The sequence below is a fragment of the Nansenia antarctica genome (genome assembly GCF_963989245.1).
Source record: "Nansenia antarctica genome assembly, chromosome: 12".
In the NCBI taxonomy this organism is placed as follows: domain Eukaryota; kingdom Metazoa; phylum Chordata; class Actinopteri; order Argentiniformes; family Microstomatidae; genus Nansenia; species Nansenia antarctica.
Genome location: NC_137682.1, coordinates 9,067,751 through 9,091,348, shown reverse-complemented (window position 1 = coordinate 9,091,348; position 23,598 = coordinate 9,067,751). Strand labels below are relative to the sequence as shown.

Sequence of the window (23,598 nt, the reverse complement as noted above, 5' to 3'; positions counted from 1 at the left end):
ACAATAAGTTTCACTTTCACTTTTCGACCCCTTTGATTCTGTGGCTGGTTTGTGGTTTCACCAGCGGGCGTCACATATATGACACATCATTCGAAAGCTTACAATCTGCACTTTCATAATCTGTAAAACAGTGAAAAATTATCTTGCACTACTTGGGGACATTTTCACCAGACCTAGTCACATATACTTAAACAATCTTAACATTTAAATTCAGTATGTGTATGTTGAAAACAAAATAGTGATGTCATGATTGTGAATAGAACTGTTAACAAGTTAGGAATACCTGCATTTACTCTATTTTATTGTCTCTTATTCTGTTGTCTATTGTATTTCATATTATGAATGAGTTAAAACTGAGAAGGAGCGTGTACTGGTGCTACATTTCCTTCATCCTAGTCTCATCTAGTCTGTGTGGAGTACAGCAGACATAACAAAAACAGAATGTTTACATATAAACCACTACATCAAATGTCGTATTTCGGCCAGCACACCCTCTTCCGTTTTAACTCCTTGATATTATCGGGCTTAGTTGGTGCGGGAGTAACTGCAGTAACTGTATGTCTACATGACATCAACCTGACATAAAATGGTTTTCACTCTGTCAGCATGAGACAGCTGGATATCAAAGTGGCCTTTCCCGTTACAGGAGAAAATGTACATGATGTTTGATAGTTCAGGGATAGTTCACTCTAAAATCATATTTCTGTGATTTTCCATATACATTAATGACCTTGACATAAAAAGTGTCTTGGTGGATCAACTGGAGTGATGTGAAGGTATTTGGAAAGGAGAACATTTAGATTTTGGAGTTGGCAACAGTATCCTTTTAAGCGACAACATTCTTATCTCCACATAGATGTAATACTCTACCCAGCAGACAATCACTGCTACATTCTCCACCACTCATTTGTACATAGAGAGGAAACAACCAATCAACTTGTTTGTAAAGGAAACTCAAACAATGGCTCTTGACTCAAAGTCACATGTAACTTTCAATAAAGTAATAAGTACTGTTAAATAAATAATAAATGGTTAAACATACCTGAGTGTCCTGACTGAACTGACTAGAAAGCAGGCAAGGCCAGACAAAAACAAGTAGGAACAATGCATCTGCCTCTGCCTGCACAGCTTGAAAACATGGCAGTGACAACATCGCTGCAATTGGTTATAAAATCGTTAATTGAACGTCCTATGAATTCTCTTTGAATAACCACCACCACATAACACAACCATCAATTGAATATACTGTACATGTGCAATCAATAGAGCTCTCAAATCGCTTAAATTATCCTGATTCAGATACACGTATTAAGACAACATTCCTGGGCAAATCGGTTTTAATTGGGTGTTCAAAATAACCCCACATCATGATTTACATTTTTGTGTATTTCTATGTTAGAATGTGGGGTGGCTGTGGTGCAGGAGGTAGAGTCAGCGTCTAATGATCGCAAGGTTGGCAGATCAGCGGTTCGAGCCCAGGTTGGCAATATTATGTCGAAGTGTCCTTGGGCAAGACACTGAACCCCATAATTGCTCCCAATGAGCGGGCCGGCGGCTTACATGGTAGCTTGCCACCATTGGTGTGTGAATGTGTGTGTGAATGAGTGAAAGAGAGGCCGTTGTAAAGCGCTTTGGAATAAGGCGCTATAGAAGTCAGTCCATTTACCATTTAGAAATACATAAATAAAAAAGAATAAAGTGGTCCCCGTTGTGCTCTTAAACAAAATATTTAAAATGTAAATTATTTGACAAATATTTGATAAATAAATAAATAATAGTGACACAAATGTGACTTGCTATAAACCTGGATTACACAACTCTGGTTTCCATATTGACATAGGCCATAGGTGTCTGTATTGCTACACTCTGACTGCATTCGTAGCGAGTTTTAAAAGTTACCAGAATGTGTACTGCATATTTGATTAATTCTCATTCTTGCTTTTTACAGCTAATTTCTCAAAATGATTCCCAAATGTGTTAAGCTATAGACCTACTGCATTAGGCTACACTCCTAGCTCTCTACTTGAACCCTATTATGCAATGTTTAATGATATAATCCTAAACAATCTCTATAGCATCTTTCACTCAAGTTTAATAAAAATTGTCCTGAATATTTGAACATTTTGGACACTGTAGTTTTATTAAAACTACAGTGGCTATCAAAAGTCAACACACCCCTTCACTTTTTTTTGTGTTATAGACTGAATTTAAAATTGATTGATATGTCTATTTCAAATATGTGCAAAACAAGATACAATAAAATTGATTAAATGAATACAAATTGGCATTAATCCACACACCCCATAATGACAAAGTGAAAAGTGTAAAAGAGTTTGCTAGACCCTTATGTCATCAGCAAATCACTCAAAATCAATAATTTTTATTGAGTTAATTTGTAATGCAAGTATAATAGTTAATGTAATTTTGGAATCAATATCTTTCTTTTTATAAATAAACGTTGTTTACAAAATGGAACCAAAAAAAAAAGTGTCTAAGAAACGAAGGCTTCATCGATCATCATACGCGATTAAGGGCACTGTCGTCTGCCGATGTTATGTTATTAAATATTAATTATTTGTTGTTGTGTGTAAATAGCAGCTTAGCATTGTAAAGAGGCAGCTCTTATAGTAGTTAAAAGGCACGGCTGTTCTAGTGTTAATGTTATTAACAAAGTGATACTTTTCAGGATTATATTTAACAAATACGCTATCATCCTATTATTCTGTTTTGTATTCATTTATTTTAAAAAAAGAAAGAAAAAAAGAAATCGTCTCTCAAACGGGAGCTGCTTCCCACCATGCACCTCTCTCTCTGGCGGCTCTGCCTAGGGGCTGGTGGGCACTCTCCGAGGTCCTGAAGCCCTGGCTTATGAATGATAGTGAGAGGGATGCCACAACATGCACTCTGAGGCATTATTTTCTGCATATTCTGGCCTATATCCTATCCCGAGGGGACTCTTAGCTGTCTATAGAAATGAGAGGAAGAGATTCAAATTTAAATCAGAATAGGTTGCTCCTAGTTACTAGTCACGACTGCCAGTGCTTTCACATCTATCTGTAATCTATCTATCTGGCCTATCGCATTAAGCATACACCAATGAAGTTGATGCTTTACTTATTTCATTATCTTTTCAGTGAATGAAAGTAAACAGAGAAGTTATGCAAGCAGTTGTAGACTATAGGCTATTTTCTTTTTTCAGTATTCAATATTTTATACAGAGAAGGTTGAAGAACTAGGAGGATGGAATACATCTTAAATAAGAGTCAAAGAACGCTGTGAATCATTGGGTGAATTGCTAAATGCCAAATATGTAATACATTTTTCTATGTTGACATGTTATTGTGATCTGATGGAGCAGATGGGTTAGTACTTTGCTGGGGCAAAAATCCTGCACACCCTATGCGTTCCCAGGACCAGGATTGAAGAACAATGTCGTACTCTAGAGGGGAGCAAAATACTTTATGTTAGTGAGTGGAGTTGATGGAACTTCAAATCAAATATAGTCCTCCTGATGCAACCTTGGGCACTAAAATTAGGGTGACGTCTTTCGAAGCACTTGGAAGGGACATGAATATTGATTGAGAGGCATTTGTCAGGATTTTTTACTGTGTTCTCCTCCTCATCACTGCCTCTCTCCCCCACTCTTTCTCTCACACATTCTGTGTTTTTCCCTACAGTTTATCTTCATGTCCTTTACTCCTCACTCCTTCTCACATACTGTCTTTTTTCCCTTGCCGCCTCTTTCTTAAATCACTTTATATTTCACATGTCTTTCTCCCACTCCTCTCTTTCCCCTATCCCTTCTAATGTTCAACCTAGTCAACGCACTCTGTCCCTTAACCATTCATCTTTTATACTTTTTTTCTCCCCACTCACTTTTGTTACTCTTTGTCCCTTCCTTGGCTCTGTTTCTATCTCTCACACTTTTTTCTCCTTATATCCTCTACCTCTCTCTTCCGCTGTCTTGAATTATGGTTCGTCTAATGCATTGAGACATAGGCCAGATATGTTCCGCTGCATTAAGCTAGGCCCATATGGTGGGCCCCATGAACATACTTGATGGAAGAATTTTCGTACTTCTCATAAAATCGCCATTGGGTGTTTTGGCTACAAACATGTTTGTAAACCAATCAGAGGCCCACTGACTATATACTTTCTCATTAGATCACATTCAAATTCAAGGTTGGAGTTGTGGTGCCGCATTTAATACAGTAGTCTAGTGTTTAAAAGGTTCATACTGCCATCACAACGGTGATCTACCTCAATGCTCCTTCTGCAGCAGACACAAGTTGTCAAGTTGTCATCATGCTCTCCTATTGCAGAGGTTATCTGCCATTGGTTTGGACCAGTCGGCCTGTAATTGGTTTCAAAATGACCTGCAAGATAGGACTGCATCAAGGCTATGTTGAAGGTTAAGATAGTTGAGGGTGGTGTTTTAACTGTAAAGGATTCATAGTGTGTTACTCCAAGTGTATCCCTGGGTGTTGCTGCATTGAGTTTTGACCAACAAAAATAACTGTTATTGCTAAAACGTGAGCATCAAAACTGTGAGCTTGCATTAGAGGAGATTACGGTATACAGAAAACTGAGTTTGCTAAATTACAGTTAGAAGGGAGGAAGCTAGACCTCATCAAGGGGGGGTCCACTTAAGGAGGAAGTGGCGTCTCTAGTAAGAGCTGCACAAAAAATTGCAGTTGCTTCCTAGATTCAATGAGAGTTACCCAGATACTTTTTTTTCTTTGTTTGAGAGAGTAGCGGAAACTCAGGGTTGCTCTAATGCAGACTGCACTTTACTGTTGTGTATTGGTGGGTAAGGCTCAAGAGGCATAGGCAGCACTTAGTGTAACTGACTACGGTTTATGTAACCTGCAAAATGGCAGTGCTGAAGGCCTATGATTTGGTGCCAGAGGCTTACAGACAGCGTTTCAAGGGCCGTAAAAGGCGCAATCACAGAGTAGAGTTTGTTCAGGATTTGTTGCCTCAGTTCAATCGCTGGTGCACTGCATCAGAGGTAGAAACATTTGATAAGTTGTCTGATTTGGTGGTTCTGGAGCAGTTTAATAACACCTTACCAGAACGTGTGGCAAGTTATGTCAGTGAACACAAGGTAGTTCAAAGTGGTGTCACACCGTCTACGTGTCCCCCTTGACCCTATTCCCACCACATTTTTTAAGGAAATCTTCAACTGTATCCGAGGACATACTAGATATTGTAAATCACTCCCTACTTACAGGCATTTTTCCACCGGCACTTAAAACTGCCCTGGTTAGACCCACCCTGAAGAAAAGTAACCGAGATCCTTTTGACCCAAAAGATTGTAGACCGATATCCAATCTCAGGTAATTATCGGGCAATTCGCTCTTGTGTGAACGGTGAAAGTGCCCGGCAGACCCGGGTTGGGATTCCATGCAATTTACAGGGAACTATGTGTGAAAGGGGCTATAATGTAGTATATGCACATGGCATCCTCCGTTCTTAAACCACTAGGTTTATCATTCTGCTCCCTGGTTCATTTCTCAGGAACGTTTCCACACCCTACATTGTCTTCTGTATCAGTCTATGGGCTGGGAGTCTTTGATGGAGGTCTTATTATTGGATTTTTATTTGTGTGTAAAGCAGTTAATTTAAAACGCCTGTCATACATCATTGCTTTCATGGCAGACATGCTCTCCAGAGTGCCAAACCAGGTCCCAAGCTTGGCTAACCCTCAAGGTGCCACACGTTTGTCTGAACTAGGTAAATCAGCCTTCTGTGCCCCGAGTATTTGGAACAACCTTCAATACGGTTTCCATTTTAGGACATCCTCAGTTCTCAGTTGATGGATTCAGTTGTAAAATCCTCTAATCATCAGATCAAACTACTCCCTTAAACTAAAAGGCTATACACCTAGTCCAGGCTTAGACAAAAAGGCTTTCCTCCGTAAGGCCATAAACAAAAAGGCTATACTCCCTAAGGCCTCAGGTAAAAAGGCTGTATTCCATAAGGCGATATACAAAAAGGCTATAGGAAAAGAAAATATACTCCATAAAGCCTTAGCGATAAGCGATAATACTGTACTCCTTGAGTCCATTGACGAAAAGGTTATACTCCGTAAGGACATAGACTGAAAGGCTTTGCTGCCTCAGCAATATACCATATCGTAATCGATAACAAGTTATTTAAGGAAATTCATCATGTTTAGAAAATGTTAGTTTGACTTGAAAAACACGATTTAAACAACTATTACATCCAATGCAGAGATGTGTGACAGACCTCCTGGATACTGGTGCCATAACAGTATGGTATGCAGAATAATTCAGAATAGGTTTTGTGTTCATTTTCAACCAAAACTACATACAAAAACACACTCACCCTTAATTTGCCTGCTACAATATTTCATGACAATCTGGTAAGCGAGAAACATGATTCTTTGAGATTTTCATCAGAAGAGGCGAAGAGGTGCATAACTTCAGCATTTTCAAACAAAATGAATTGTTCTGATCGTTTCAATTGAAAGACAACTTTTTTTTTTAAGAACAACTGAACTTCCCTCAATATTGTCAAACCAGAAGCAGCTCAGAGGTTTATGATGGTGATGGGTTGTTCGTGAACAAGCCGTTTCTTTTTGGTGAACGTTGGGAACTGAGTCACAAATGGAAGGACCATTTATGTATTTATTTATTTGTAAACACAATACTTGAATTATTCTAATCCGCATAAGCTAATTTCATGACACTTCATGATGCTTTTTGTAGGAAATTAGCAATCAATAAAACACTTTTAAAGTTAGAAGTTACAATTGCCTTGCAATTGTGGGTAGGGTAATTGTGAATTTCTGATCTTTATGTTGCACCCACTAACTGATGTATCTTTGTGGGTTCTTGTTTGATTTAAATATATGCTCATGTTCATGTGTTTTGATGGGGTCTTTGCATTGGATATCGTCGTTTTTCAAATGAAACTATTGCAATTTTCTAAACAGGATTAATTGCCACAAAAAAAAACAACAATGTTATACATTTATTGTTATTGATTATGATATGGTATATTGCTGAAAAGACAAGGTCTACCTGAGGCCTTACAGAGTATACCGGTAACCTTTTTCGCCTATGGCCTTACGGAGTATAGCCTTTTTGTCTAAGGCCTTAGGGAGTAAGTCTTTCCGTGTTAGGTGTATGACAGTTTGATCTCATGCTTGAGGGAGTATAGCAATTTGATTTGATAACTAGATCCTTTTGATCTGACAACTGACTCTATCGCCTGAGAACTGAGGATATCCTAAAATGGACCACCGTACTTCAAAAAATACTCAAATTAGATTCTCTGATGTCATTCAGTTTAAGATCTTGATGATGGATCTGTCATGTGAGGAATGTTGTATGCACATGTTTTAATTGATTATATTGTGTAAATGTATTTTCTAATTGATTAATTAATTGTGCAATTAATTAAATGTATTATGTTTCTAATTCTGAGTGCACACTTATGATTGTTCATGTTTCATGCCTGTAAGCAAGGGCATCTCTGAAGAAGAGACGTCAATCTCAGTAGGACGGTAGGACCTCCCTGCCTTAAATAAAGGTTTAATAAAAATAAAAAATAAAATACAGCACTGTATTTCTGAGCCTCTTGTTCATCAGTGATTATAGTCTTTATGGACAAAGCTCAGAGACGCTTGTGCACAACAGAGATAACTGCTATTGTCCTTGCTTGTCTTTCTGGTGGTCGTGTTGCAGGGGAGTAGGATCACAGAGGGAGACCTCAAAAGTGACAGTAGATAATGGAAACAACAAACCATTCGTAGAACATAAGAGTCACGTTGCTTTAAACATGACATTTAAATTGGGCTATTGGGTCAAGAAAAACTGTGTGTATGTCTCAGAGGGAGAACGAGCAAAAAAGAGCAAGCAAGGATGCCACTGTAAAATCACAAAAGGCAAACAATGATTCACAGCAACTGTCCTTGGGTCTTTATTAGATCTTTGATCACGTCATGTTATTCACCCAAACATTATTGATGATGACACAAAGTTATATTTTATCACATTGGGAAATACATTTATGCAGAATCAAATGTGACTTTTGATATACATATGAATTGATAATTAATTCATTTTTGAAGGTTAAATAGACGTAATGTACTGTAAGTCTTTAAAAAGAAAGAAAACATACTCCAACATGAGAAGCACCATGCACCCAATGATAACCATGCCAGAATAACTATGGGTAGGTTATAAACAAGGTTATAAACAAGCTTTTGATGGTGATAGCATACCGTAACAATTATATTGACATGTTACAAGCTACAGTTATCTAAACTATTGGAATGATTGGACTTATCTTGTGTAGTCCAGCCTGCTGTCTGAAGCTTTATCTGCAGGTGCACCGAAAATAACATTGGACAGAAAGTCCCTCAGGACACACATCTGCATTTACTACTAGCTTAGATGCAATTGGTGCAGACTATTTTCCTTCAGGACTAAATGTCAAAACGGTTACCTCATGTCGATGTGATCTCGTGACAAGGTATATGTCCACCCAAGAATGGCATTTACACCTATGTATATTATCAGCACCACTGTGGGACCAACTACTGTACATACAGGTTGAAAACCTTTTTGTCTCATGACCTACAATTGACATCAATAATTTCCTGTGACTTTGAACTTGATTCCCGACTAAGCCAACATATAATAATGATGTCCAAGTGTATTCTAGTTGCCTAAAAGTAGCTCTAATTGGTTGGATTTTGAGTTTGGGAATTGCTGAGCTATAATTCTAACTGCATTTTGCAGTAGCTTGAGCCTAAGGTAAGGGTAGTTCAACTAAATTAAAATCCCACTAGTGTTTTCCTAGTCACATTTTTCAAAAAGAAAAAAAAAGCATCAGAATTAAACTAAACTTCTAGCCAATGAACTTCGATTTGACCTCAAAGTTAGCTTGTTTACATGTGACATATGAAATCATCAAGATGCCATTAAGCATTGCAAGACTTGCGTGTAGAGGTAAAGGTAATAGAAACATATTAGTAACCATTAGCATTATCAACAAGAATTGGCACTTTTGTCAAAATTGCCCCTAAGCAGACTCAAACCTGTGACCTGCATTGAATGTCTATACTGTATGTAAACATCTTGATGGATTCTGGGATATTACTTTACGTGGGATATTGTACGAAATGATTGAAGTCAGGCTGTTATGTTAAAACCATTGCTCCCCACAATACCCTTCTCTGAAAGTACTCGCCTCATTAGAGGAAAAATTAAAAATTAAAAAGGATGATAGTTGAGTAAAGGATGATAGATAGGATGATATCATCTAAAGGATGATAGATGATAGTTGAGTAAAGGATGATAGTTGAGTACCGTAACTAAAACGTTGCTCTTGTCCGTGCACTTTTTTTCACTTCATCCACTATCAAGCTACAATTAAAGCAACCATCTTTTACAGGCAACCCTATACAAAGGATAGAATAACCTAGATAAATAGAGGTGAAGCATGTCCCTCCTATCTATGTCATTGAAGCAATGTCACTGCTGATCTTATTTAATACCAATATATAAGCTCTTGAGGTGTGCATTAACAAAACATTAGTCTATTCATTGAGAAGTGGCACGATTCCTAATTGAACAGCTGTTTCTCCTAGAATAAAGCCATAGACTAATCAGAGTCAAGGTAATGTCCCCCTTCGTGTTGGATGCAATTGCACTTCATGAAGGTTAGCCATATGGTGTGTGCCTTTGGAAAACAACACTACAGCCTTAAACCTTTTTTTGTTAACCACTCAATGGAAAATGGGTATGTAATAACCCATTAATATCATATACATTATATAAATGAAACACATGTTTGCCCTTTCAACCTTCAGTGACCAGCTAGTAGTTTCCCTAGCACACAAAAGCCTGTTTCGAGACATTTGTAATGACACTCTAACACTATACACTAAATATAGGCACCCATCTGATAGGGATGGGTGGTGATAAAGGCCAAGAGATATTCAAGGCAGCAGTTGCTACGGATTATGCTTCCATAAAGACACACACCAATTACTTTTTAATGCTATCATAAACTTAACGTAACCAGGACAAGATGACATACATTCCTTATGGCAAGTATGCAGTATGTTGTTACAAACCTGGTAATAATTTGAGTAGCTTTACCGTGGGCTTTTATAAGGCTCTGGCTTTTACCATGGTATGCATACAAAAATCAAAATATTTTCATAATCAGACGGTAATCCGTGTTAACAACAATGAGAAGTATGACACAAATGATGCTATATTTATGATAATTGATTAAAGTTGCTCCATGTATCATAACAGTTTGGTTTGGTTGGTTTGTTTGTCTGTTGTCCTTTGCTGTGTATTGATGATACCTTGAAAAGGGTCTGAGGTAGCTGCATATACTATACTGTCACCAAGGTTAGCAGTGAGTGTTGTCTAGCAGTGATGTGTCCTAGACAGCTCAGTGTTGTGTGACAGCTAGTCTCCCCTGGCAAACAGAGCCCAGCAATTACACAAAATCTCCAGGAGACAAACAAAGACTTATCCCAGCCCTGCAGCAACCAAAACCTAAGCTGACTTTGAGTTAGTGGTTTTGTGTGTGTGTGTGTGTGTGTGTGTGTGTGTGTGTGTGTGTGTGTGTGTGTGTGTGTGTGTGTGTGTGAACACGCGCGCACATGTGAAAGAGAGATAGAGAGAAACAAATAAAAGGTGGCCGTACTGTATATTGTTGGATATCAAAAAGTGTGCCATCTGTAACACTGCCACGCCAGAATGATCAACCACTAACTGAATATAACTGTAAATGGCTGTATGTATCATAAATATAGTTAAAATGATTGCTAGATTATAACTACAAGAAAGACATACAGCCAGGGAGTGAAAGAATCACACAATAGACAGTTTGTTTTTTATTCAGTGATGTGACACATATCAATGACTATAGTTATTTTAGCTGTGAAATATAACATTATTACTATTAGAAACAGACAAAAAAGTGGCCTGGGGTGGTCCAATGGTCTAGCACCGCGGTCTACAGTGCACACATATGCCCATGTCGGCATGCATTCCCTTCTTCTCCTTACTTTCCTGTCTGTATAGTATATATATATATATATATATATATATATATATATATATATATATACAGTATATATCTGTCCAATAAAATGAAACATATGAGTGGGACTGCCCCACTCAGAAAAAAATACTTTTAAAAGAAACAGACAAAAAAAAAATGTTTCTATATATATGTAATCTCTTATATATATATATATAATTTCAATGTGAAGACAAAATGCTCTCAGGCAGCTTTGATCTCAAACTATATTTAGTTTAGTTTAGATATTGGAGTTTCTGCTGTGTGTGACCTTAAAGTTTTCGAAACTCACAGGACTACCCATAGTAGCATCCCAGTCAAATAGGTACTCATTACCTTGGAACTATGATGCTTCTTGGCATACAGATCATGTCTCTACCCTTTATTGATCCTCCATTTAATGAGGGAAGGAAAATTAGGATCCATACCTCTCCCAGGACACTAGTGTCTCTTAGAAAAGACACAAAGAATATAATCAAGCAGACACACAAGGTAGTTCTCAGTCTATTCTTGTGAATAGCAGACAAAATAAGCTATACACAATAAGCTGTATACTGTATTATCAGATAGTACTCTTGATCCTGAATCCATACATATTTCACTTGTTCAGATCGGACAATCCGTTCAAAAGTTATAGCAATTTTGCTCAAAACGGCGCCCCCTAGAAATGAAAATGAAATGACTGAGTGCTCAGGCACCCCACTACTACTATAACAGCACAGTACAGCACAATACAGTTAATGGACAATTCATTTGGCCTTTATAAAACACTTTCCAAATAGTAGACTTATTTGTAGAAATGATGGAGTAGATACATAAAAAACACAAATACTGTACATCTATTTAAAAATCTAAAAATGATAACATAATGGCACAAGAGTAGGGTCACCCAGTGTAGTCTTTCTGCCTGTGTTTTTTGTATGTGTTCTAAACCCATGACCAATTCTTATCAGTGCCTTGTTGCCAGTTCAAAAGAACAGATCAATCCCTCCCCAACAGACAGTCTTGTTTGTCTTTCGACGCACTTCGCATTTGGTGACCGTCTATTTATCATGTGATGTAGTGTGGTCAATTCCCGTAAACCCTCCCTCAAGTCCTTCCTTCTGACAGATATACTCTACCACTACCTCTGCATGCTCATACAGTGTATGTCTTATCGCTGTACTTGAATCAGGTTGTATCATTAAAAAACAATTTAGCTGACTGTTGCAGAGGTTGATGCAGCTATAATGCAGGTGATAATACGAAGCTCCATCCTTGCACTATGGGTGTGTACACTCAACTTTGTGACAGGCCAAGGTAAGATCCCTCTGCCTGATTAATATTGTTATTGTAGGTATAGAAAGATATATTTGTGTTTGTGTTGTGTAATAATAATAATAATAATAATACCTTTGTTGTCAGCATATTTAATATATTCAACTGTAATTTAAGCTGTAAATGTATTCATATTTGAAGCAGTATTGCAAAAAAAGTGCAACATGTGAGTCAATTACTATTATTGTTTAAAACACGTGAGTCAATTACTATTATTGTTTACAACATATGGGTCAATTACTATTATTGTTTACAACATGTGAGTCAATTACTATTATTGTTTACAACATGAGTCAATTCCATTGTTTGCTGTTCCCAGCACGGAAATGCCCAAGTCTTTAAGTCATTCCATTGTCACTTCTTCCCCGACAGGGAGCAAACAGCAAACATGTTTATTTGTTTTATGTTTAACAGTGAGATGAGATATTCTCTTGAATGTGCTAGGCCAACATGTGTATATTTTAAAGGGACACTGCTAGCCCCCCTGTCACTGGTCAGGTGTATACCGGGAGATATAACTGCCACCTCTGAACCCCACCCTGGCCAGTCCTGCTCTCCTGCATGCACTCTCTGGTTTTCTAGAGATGGAAACCTTTAGTTAGTCCATTTAGGAACACTGACTTTTGGTCTTATGTGGGGTGTTATAGGAGTGGGGGTGGGGGTGGGGTTAAGGAGTTGGGAGGGGGATGGGGTAAGGCTTGGGGTTCACCATCACCTATGGATGAGACAACATTCCAGCTATGTATGTATGTTTACCGGGTTCAACCTATTCCAACTCCCTGTAGCCTTGCTTGCCTCAAAAACAACCTATAATTAGCTTCTAATCAAGCCCAGCAACCTCTGGCAGATGTGTTCCTTAGAAACCATACAGTAAAGCTCCTGATCGGAAAGAGTCTTGATAAGCCTTATGTCTTATGTCTTAATGATTATTTGGGACTAAAACATTTGTTTCGTAAGAACCATTTTTGTGTTCACTCTCTGATATCCATAATATAGAGAATAAACTATACTTTCGAGCATGCACTGACTGGGTTCAATGAAACCTGGCCCTGTTGTGAAATGTCCGCCTGTCTTCCTATGCCAACTAATGTTATAGGCTAATTAAACAAGGGGTAGTGGTGGTCTAGTGGATAGTGAGTTGGACTTGTGATCGGAAGGTTGTGAGTTCAAATCCCGTCTGAATCCACACCACTACTAGTGTGCCCTTGAGTAAGGCACTTAGCCCTCAGTTACTCCAGGGGAATGTCCCTGTAATTCGTAATTGTAAATCGCTTTGGATTAAAAGCGTCTGCTAAATGGCAAAATAATTTAATTATTAAAATTAAACTAAATTCTTTGATTAGTTCACCTACTGAACATCATTGACTCAACACGATTGACTGAACTCTTGTCATTCAGGACCAATGCCATGTTATTCATTCTGTACTGGTTTGGTTTTAATCCAACTAAGAGACCTATTCCAACTCTATGGCCGTTACTGCAGTGTTTACCATGGGTAAAAGGATGTTCTACCCGGGGTGGTATTTCCTAATGACAGAGCAGTCTCAGGCCGTGACCTGTCTTTTAATTGACTGCCTCAGAGCCCCAGGGCGACCTTGCCTTCACCAGGAAACAACCTGTTTGGTCAATAGTCATCTAAGACCGTGGGGTAATAGGACCAGTCCCTCATGCAGACAGAGGGAACACTGGTTGACTGACTGACACCCAGGAGCATCGAGTACTGAGACTGTTAGTGGTTTATTGATGATTTTAGGAGTGCCCGAATTGATCGGCTACCTTTTAGTTTAAATCTTCTCATCGGTCAAAGGTTAGGTTTGTTAGGTCGTCTTCATCTAATCTTTGAGTTGATGAAATACCAGCGTATTGGCACTCCAAACCAGTATCTACAGCAGTCTCTCTCTCTTTCTTTCTCTCTTTCTCTCTCTATCTCTCTCTCTCTCTCAGATCTCTCAGAGAAGAAGAGTGACCTGAGAGTGTGTGATGCTGCGACGTGTCGCTACGGAGGAACCTGTCGGGAGAGTGGTGCTGATGTGAAGTGTGTGTGCCGGTTTCATGTGAGTTAACAGTGATTAACACTCCTACTGGGCCTTCCTACGTTGTGCAATAGATAAACCCGTAACGACCACAGAGACTGTTATAACCATTCATTATAACCTGGTGGTTATAACCCCCTCCCTTTTGTTCTTTGTGTCTCAGTGCCATAAGAAGTACATCCCAGTGTGCGGCTCGAACGGAGACACCTATCAGAATGAGTGTTTTCTGAGGCGAGCAGCATGTAAGCAGCAACGGGACATCTCATTGGCTACTAGCAGGGCCTGCTATACAGGTGAGAAAGCACATGCTGTCATCTATGAACATACAAATAAAGCAGTTTGAGCTGCAACGTTTGCAGGAAAAGTGCTATACAAATACAAGTTATTATTATTTCTATAGTTGTTGTATGTTGTTAGGAATCATGTTAATTTCCGGTCAAATGTTGTGTTGTGTCCATCTCCTAGGCGAGATGGATGGCCTTCTCAGCTCTTTCCCTGATGATGGCACTCCGCTCGTACTACTAGGTGACTTCAATTTCCAATCTGAGAAGCTTCTCTCATCTGGAGTACTTGACCTTCTCCTCTCCTTCGGCCTTACCCTGTCCCCCTCTCCTCCGACTCATAAGGCAGGCAATCAGCTCGACCTTGTCTTCACCAGATCTTCCCACACTTCCAACCTTACCGTTACCCCTCTTCCAGTTTCTGATCACCACTTTATATCCTTCTCCCTTCCCCTCAAAACTTCCTCTTCCCTCTCAGCCTCTAACCACTTAAGACCCTCTCGTCGTAACCTACGTACCCTGTCCCCCAGCGCCCTCTCTTCTTCTGTCCTATCCTCCCTACCCTCTGTCGAATCCTTCTCCCTTCTATCCACTGATGCGGCATCCTCAACCCTCCTGTCCGCTCTCACCTCATCCTTCGACACCCTCTGTCCACTAACCTTGAAGCCAGCTCGATCCTCTCCTCGAGCTCCCTGGCTCTCTGAAACGCTACACGCTTGTAGACTAGAGCTCAGAGCAGCTGAGAGGAAATGGAGAAAAACTGGCCTTTCTGATGACCTTAACCTCTATCACTCTCTCCTTGCCACCTACGCCTCCTCGGCATCAGCTGCTAAAACATCCTACTATCATTAAAAAATACATTCTTCTGCCTCTAATCCTAGAAAACTGTTCTCCACTTTCTCTTCACTCCTTAATCCACCTCCTCCCCCTCCTCCTTCCTCCCTGTCCGCCGATGACTTTGTCACCTACTTTGAAAAAAAGGTGGACGACATCAGCAGCACCTTTCTCCCCCCACCTCTCCCTCCTCCCACTAACAATGCTAACACTGTTCCCACTAACAATGCTAACACCCCTTCCAAACTCTCTCCTCGACACTCGATCTCTGGATTGTCATCTTTTTTCCCCCTCTCCCCCGATGAGATTCTCACACTTATCACATCAAAGCGGGCAACCACATGCCCTCTTGACCCCATCCCCTCCCCTCTTCTCCAATCCATTTCCGCCGACATCCTTCCTTACCTTACCACCCTAATCAACTCCTCCCTATCCACTGGATCTGTCCCAGCGGCCTTCAAAATAGCCAGAGTCAAGCCTCTCCTCAAGAAACCTACCCTTGACCCATCATCTGTTCACAATTACAGACCTGTATCCCTTCTCTCCTTCCCTTCCAAAACCCTTGAACGCGCGGCATCTAAACAACTGACTGACTATCTCCGGAAGATGGATCACTTAGACCCCACCAATCCGGCTTCAAGGCTGGGCATTCCACTGAGACTGCGCTCCTTGCTGTCACGGAAGCCCTCCACTCTGCCCAAGCTTCCTCCCTCTCCTCTGTTCTCATTCTCCTTGACCTGTCTGCTGCCTTCGACACAGTCAATCACCAGATCCTTCTCTCCATCCTCTCAGACCTGGGCATCTCTGGCACCGCACACTCCTGGTTTTCTTCCTACCTGGCGGGCCGCTCCTACCAGGTGACCTGGAGAGAATCGCTATCTTCTCCACGAACCCTCTCCACTGGAGTTCCCCAGGGTTCCGTCCTAGGGCCCCTACTCTTCTCCCTCTACACCAAGTCTCTTGGCTCGGTAATCTCTTCACATGGGCTCTCCTACCACAGCTACGCAGACGACACTCAACTCTTCCTGTCCTTCCCCCCGTCTGATGTACACGTGGCAACCCGTATCTCAGCATGTCTCGCTGACATTTCAACTTGGATGGCTGACCACCATCTCAAGCTCAATCTTAACAAGAACGAGCTCCTCTTCATCCCCGGGAAAGCCTGCCCTCTCCAAGACTTCTCCATCACAGTGGAGAACTCTACTGTAACCCCCTCCCTGACAGCCAAGAACCTTGGAGTGATCCTGGATAACCGACTATCCTGTGCGGAGAACATTGCAGCAACGGCTCGCTCCTGCAGATTCCTCCTCTACAACATCAGAAGGATACGACCATTCCTTACCAGAGAGGCAGCGCAACTCTTGACCCAGGCACTAGTCATCTCCCGCCTGGATTACTGTAATGTACTCCTGGCTGGGCTCCCCGCTTCAGCCATTAGACCCCTGCAGCTCATCCAGAATGCTGCTGCCCGGCTGGTATTCAACCTCCCCAAATACTCGCATGTCACCCCTCTCCTTCGCACCCTGCACTGGCTCCCGATAGCAGCTCGCATCAGATTCAAGACCCTGGTGCTTGCATACCAGGCAGCTAAAGGGACAGCCCCTGCCTACCTGAAGGAAATGGTAACCCCCCAAACCCCTGCCCGCTCACTCCGTTCCTCCACCTCGGCTGGCCGACTGGCCCCACCTCCTCTACACAGCAGTCGGGCTGCCCGATCACGTCTCTTCACAACACTGGCTCCCCGCTGGTGGAATGAGCTCCCCACGGCTGTCAGAACGGCAGAGTCACTACCCATCTTCCGTCGTAGACTGAAGACCCATCTCTTCAGGTTACATCTTAACTGCTCCTCCTGAGACATGCATTTGTGTACCATGGCAACATACTTACATTTGCTCTTTTCAATATTTTCCTCTCCAAAATACAGAGATAAAATGTGCATTGACACCTACAAGCGGGACCACACTTTCTTTTTTTCCGGATGATGAAACAGTGAGAGTGGACTGTGCTCCAGGACACTGGACCATCGGCACACATAAGTCATCGGTCACCGTAACGTGCCAAGAGAACCGACAGTGGTCATCGACACCTGGATGTGAAGGTATGCAGCACCGTGCACAGAGAAAATTTGTATTACTGTGTGTTACTTTATAATTCACATAAAGGCTGAACATGTTCACTCTTATTCCAGAGATCATTTGTGTGGTCACCTTGTGAATACTCCTCGCTATTGGCAGGGGCAAAACTCAGCAACTCATATATAGAATGAGCAATATGTCAAATGCACAAAGGATGGCTGGGCTTATTGCAGTGCATGGAATTGAAGTATGAATGGTATCATGGAATGGAATGAGGAATGTGTTGGATACCATTCTCTATTCCATTCCATTACAATGAGCCCTCAGATTACTGCCTCCGGTAGTTATACCAAGTGATCTTTGGTTTCAGTTTGAGCAGGTGACCTTTAAACCTGTCTAGTATAGTATTCCGCTTAAAGTGTTGCCACTGATCATGATAGGTTTGTGGATTGTATCATAATTGTATTCATTGTCTTTCAGAGATTAAATGTAGCCTGCCAGACATCCTATCAGGGGTGCACTAGTTGGGGGAAAAGTGGACCTGACTACCCAGGGCCCCAGCAGGGAGAGGGCCCGTGAAAATCCTGGAATTACAGTTTTGTTTTGTTTGTAATGTTCTTTATTTCGAATGAATTAGTGTCATAACTCATTTAAGTGTGTTGATTACATCAATTGAGAGAATTAACTTTGCCACAGTTCTCTCAAAATATTGGAAGATCTGTGAGACCCCTCTTGGCATGCGGCTCTTTGACTTTACCTGTCTACCTGTGTACGGCTCTTCAATCTATTCATTAAAACTCTGTGGCTCGCTCTCTGTGTCTTGATAGGCATTGTTTTGGTATGGCAATTTATGGCACCCGCCATAGCTGGCTAAAAAAAATGTCTGAATAAATGTCCCCCCAAAATTATTTCTGAATAAAAGTCCCCAAAAAAATATTTCAGAATAAAATTCCCCCCCCCAAAATGTTTCAGAATAAAAGTCTGAAAATAAAACATTTCAGAATAAAAGTCCCCCCAAAAATATTTCAGAATAAAAGTCCCCAAAAAAACATTTCAGAATAAAAGTCCCCCCAAAAATATTTCAGAATAAAAGTTTGAAAAAAAAAAGTTTTTTACAAGCTAGTTAGCGAACATTGGGGGGAACGAAAGGGTACAACAGCTAGTTTAAGTATGTCAACTATGTCTCTATTCTCAATCATTTCTGTAATAATTGTACAAAATTGGGGCCAGTAACAATAACTTGTGTGTGAGTAAGTTATATGTGTTTGCAAGCATGTTTTTGATATTGTCAATCGTCTCACTTTTAATAGGTGAGCTGGTAACACAAATATGCAACATGGACCTTTTTGGTATAAGGGCAGCAGAGACAAGTACAGGGACACAGGTGAGGTCTTACAATACTTGTGTTTAACAGTGCAGTTAATTTAGAGTTGAGAATAGCTAAATCTGTAATGTTTTTGTTTTTAATGAGATTGAACCAGGTCCACCTGCTAGGAAAGATGTAGATTACTACCTGAGATTTGTACCATGAGAATACTACTGTAGATCACCTTTATTCATTACCTTAATGTCATGTAAGTCATTTGTATAGAAACAACTCACTAAAATTGACTATTGCACAACTGATTTGGAAAAAAATTCCACGAGGGGGGGGTTAACCCCCCCTCAACCCCCCCACTCACAGTACCTTGTCTTATCTTGGCTTTTGCTGAAATTACACCACTGGTCTCATAGCCTATTGGAAATTGCTCTCCTATTTAAGAATAAATGTTCTATATCAAAATATGCATGAGAGTCATGGATCAAAAGAGGAAGGGGGCCCACAGAGATTGTTAATGTATAGGGCCCAGAATTTGGTGGCACGCCCCTGGCGAGAGAGCTATATATTGAGCGAATTTGACCAAACAAATTTTCAATGTATGGGATCACTTGGGAATTTCTGGATTCTGGGTGAAGCGCTCAATTTGTGGACTATGCTAATAGTTGCCAATGAACCACCTACATTACTGTGACTTACCCAAGATGACAGCGCCAACTTTATTGGTGATAGCGTGTGGTATTTACAGCGTATGAAAAGCAGGTGGTAAAATAATTCCAGCACAGACATGGCCAAAATACAGTTGCTAGAAGGCTCTTTCAAATGTCAAAATAAAACATAATCTTAACAAATATTGAAATGTAATGTTTTGAATATAACAATTTTATGAATTCAGAGGCAAAAACTGAGGCCTAATTGGTGACATTTTATGCATTATATTTCGCACCGCACTCACACCTAACACAGATTATGTTAGCTCTGTATGTACAGTATTTTCCTCAAATTAGTCGCTTATGCTTTCAAAAGTGTCATTTCCAATCCAGACCGATCCAAACCGCTCTAGAAAAGGATAGCGGAAGGCAAGCCCCAATACATGCAAAAAAAATACTTTTCTATGGCAGTGATCATAAACTAATTGACAAAATGCAGCTGTACTCATTTGCATTTTCTCTGTGTGCAACTTTCGTCAACACGCACATTCATTTTCTTCTTTCTTAGTAGATTTGCCATTTAGCAGAAATATTGCCATTTAGCAGACGCTTTTAATCCAAAGCGATTTACAATTACGAATTACAGGGACATTCCCCCTGGAGTAACTGAGGGCTAAGTGCCTTACTCAAGGGCACACTAGTAGTCCAACTCACTATCCACTAGACCACCACTACCTCTCAGAGATCCGGCCCGAAGAGCAATGCAACAAGTAACAAGCCTTGAGTAAGTCTCTCTAGTGTTTCGCAGTACTACTGCAGATATCACTACAGACACTTAGCTATGAAAAAAATACTCTGCTCTTTTCTTTGAAGCAAAAGAGTGTTAGGCATCCTTCGCCTCAAAGAGCCAGCATTCATCTTCTAGAGCCAAGAGAGACAAGAATGCAGAAAGATGTCAAATATCTGAGAAATATTCGTAAAGTATGGCAGCAGTCGCAGAGCGGGCAAACAGGTTCATTCCTCGTCAGGAGTGAATTACTATTGTGTCTTTCCAAAGCAGTCGACAGTGTTTTTGTGGGCTTGTGATTAAAAAAGCAAATCTCCTCCAAGTGCCCCTGCTCTTTTTCTCACATGGCAAAATAGGGTACACATCTGCGGTCATATTTCTTCCCTGTCATTTCATCTAAAATATTGACCAAGCCACGCATACTATCACATCATTAATCTTTGGTTGGCACACACACAAGTTAACATTTGAAATAAGAGACCAGATTGACTTATTCATTTGTTATGCCCGCCCCCATCTCCCCCCCAAAAAACAACACTTTTCTGCAGGAGCACATACCAAAATGAGACGGAGCACAAAGCTGCGACGGCTTAGCGTTTCTCGGATAGACCCGAGATTACTTAGCCTTTGATGGACTCAGAATTTAAAACCAATTTGCTTTCAGTAATGAGAATCTACATTAGAGGCTACGGCCTAATTGAGAGAAAGTAAGAGGAGAGAGAGAGCGAGACGGAGAAAGCAGGAAACTCTAGACCTCGGGTGGAGAATGGTAGAGGGGGGGGTGAAGCAGGGGATTGTGGGAAGGGGGGGGCAGTCACAGTCACATTTGCACTTTAATTACTGAGCAGGTGCTGCCGGTCTAGGCATAATGGCTTGGGTGAAAAGGTCAAGAAGGGTTTAGCAGTCGTCATTTTTTTCTCATCAGATCCTTTTTTGGTATTTCACAGTTTCAATTTCACATTTGAATAAATCAGCATCTTATTAAGAGGTTGACGGATCGATCAAATGCGGGGTACTAGCAATTGTGCCTTTGTTTCCCCTGCCCTGACAATGCAGTCAAGTGTATAATAATTGTCTATTGTCATGTGTGGTAATGATACAATAGATAGTATTGTTAAGAAAGAAAAAAAGAAAAAATATGTGAACCTCTATATATTCACCTACCTACTAATGTCAAGCCCAACAAAATATATCATACAGTACATACACACATGATAATGCCATTATGCCAGTCAGTGGGATGGTGCTAATAGCTCATTTCTAAGTTGAACTAAAGAATGTGAAATGTTATATACCATAATTTATTGTAATGCAATGAGTAATAGCAGTGTAACTTCTCTTCTTATTTTAAGAATATAAATTCTTGTAAAAATAAAAAATAAAAATCTCTAAAAGGGAAAAAAAGTCACTTTTACATTGTTTACAAACAGATTATTTCACTATATTAATTCACTATATCACAATTCCAGAGGGTCAGAAGTTTACATACGTTAAATTGACCTTTAAGTGCCTTTAACACTAGGACAGCCGTGCCTATTTCACCTACTCTTAGCGCCGCCTCGGAGGTCAAATGACCAGAGTCTTTAGAATGGGAAACTGCTACTTACACACAAAAACCACTAGTTCGTGCCTCTTGTAAATTAACCTGCCTCCTACACAGAAAAACTGCACAAATGTCTTTATACTTGCTTATCCTGATGAGGCCGGCATGATATTGAGGCCTGAATCGGATCTGAGAATATCAGATTCAATGTGCTTTTTTACTGCTTACACCTACATGTTACCTATGTTACATATCCGATCTGTGCCACATGAGAAAAAACGTGAGCAAAAAATCTGAATTGTGTCACTTCGACCTGCGATGTAAAGCCGGCCATAGACACAACAACAGGCTACCCAATAGATCTGATAGATCACAGCTGTCCTAGTGTATATACATATGTAGGCCTACATGTTTATGGATGATTCCATATAGTTAATGCAAATGTCAATGTGTTTGCAATGCAAATGTGTTTCCCTTACATTGAGACGTTGACATTAGTAATAATAAGCTGACCAGAGGTCACTAATAGGCGGACCGCGGTCCAGACCCGGACCCAGCCAATGGAATCTTTGCATTCTGATAAGCAGTCAGTGAGATGAGAGACACACACACACACACACACACACACACACACACACTCACACACACTCACACACACACACTCACACACACACACACACACACACACACACACACACACACACACAAGGGAAAGCGAAAACATAGCTATTAAAGGGGTGACACAAGCCAATCTAGGGCTAAGCCAGTCTAGGGCTAAACCACTCGCAGACTCCAAAATTAAGGTGAAAGTTATTGTGACAACCAGGGGCGGCGCTAGGGGGTGGCTACTTGGGCTCAAGCCCCGGATGTTTTCTGAAAAGCCCCGAATGTTTTACTTTCCCCAAAAAAAAAAAAAAAAACTCTCGTGAGTAACGTGCAGTACCGGAGTCCAACAGAGAGGCAGCAGCTGCGCGACATTAGCCTGCATACTGCGTAGCCTGCCCTGCCCTGAAGAAGAAGTGATCTCATTCAGTGCCTGACTTGCAAAATTGTAAGGATGGATATCCCAAAGTTGTTTTCAACAAAACAAGCGCCAAGAACTGTTGCAGCAGCAGTATCAGCAGCTGACAACAATAACATCACCAGCAGTGATGACATAGATGATGTTTCAGGTTTGTGAATCTTATTAGAAAGGTGACTGACTCACTGACACTACTTTTCCGGTTTGCTAATGCTAGCTGGCTATCATAACATAACGTTATGTTATAATGAAAATGAAACATAGCAAGGTACTGTTACGGTACATGGTAAGAAATCAAACAAAGGATAATACTTATACAAATAAAGTGAATAACAGGCTGATAGTCTTTGATATCTGCACTCTGGTTGACTGAGTGAAAAAGAATGATGTAACGTTAATGTTACAGCTAGTAAACATGGAGTAACCACATTAAGTATGCCCTTATGGTAGTATGTATGTATACAGAACATGACTCAAATCTATCCTAAGATGTAACGCTAACTAACTAAGTTTGTTTAATGTCCCAGGGGGGATTTGATTTCACAGTACCATACACAGGCCAACAATACATGTAATATATCGTCATATAACACAGGACAAGACAATCAATACAATATAAGTGGTGAGCACAGAGTCTGCCCTGATATACATACTGTAACA

At 40.5% G+C, this 23,598-nt stretch overlaps 1 protein-coding gene across 2 annotated transcripts; it reads left to right on the top strand.

Moving 5' to 3' along the window:
• The first annotated feature begins 12,187 nt into the window (after positions 1–12,187).
• Positions 12,188–18,429, top strand: LOC308168329 (agrin-like). Of its 2 annotated transcripts, XM_080542879.1 has the most exons (6): positions 12,191–12,378; positions 14,341–14,450; positions 14,593–14,722; positions 14,895–14,954; positions 17,469–17,642; positions 18,100–18,429. In XM_080542879.1, exons 1-6 carry the CDS (start codon positions 12,309–12,311, stop codon positions 18,141–18,143), a joined length of 588 nt encoding a protein of 195 aa, XP_080399005.1. In that variant the 5' UTR covers positions 12,191–12,308; the 3' UTR covers positions 18,144–18,429. The 2 variants fall into 2 exon arrangements, with proteins under 2 accessions (XP_080399006.1, XP_080399005.1); XM_080542880.1 differs by lacking the exon at positions 14,895–14,954 and having other exon boundaries at positions 12,188–12,378.
• The last annotated feature ends 5,169 nt before the right edge of the window (positions 18,430–23,598 follow it).

Excerpts from the sequence above, each read along its gene's own strand:
- LOC308168329 (XM_080542879.1), top strand. The coding sequence starts at position 12,309 with ATGCAGGTGATAATACGAAGCTCCATCCTTGCACTATGGGTGTGTACA. Across the intron at positions 12,379-14,340 it reads CAACTTTGTGACAGGCCAAG|ATCTCTCAGAGAAGAAGAGT; the intron begins GTAAGATCCCTC and ends TCTCTCTCTCAG. Across the intron at positions 14,451-14,592 it reads AGTGTGTGTGCCGGTTTCAT|TGCCATAAGAAGTACATCCC; the intron begins GTGAGTTAACAG and ends TTTGTGTCTCAG.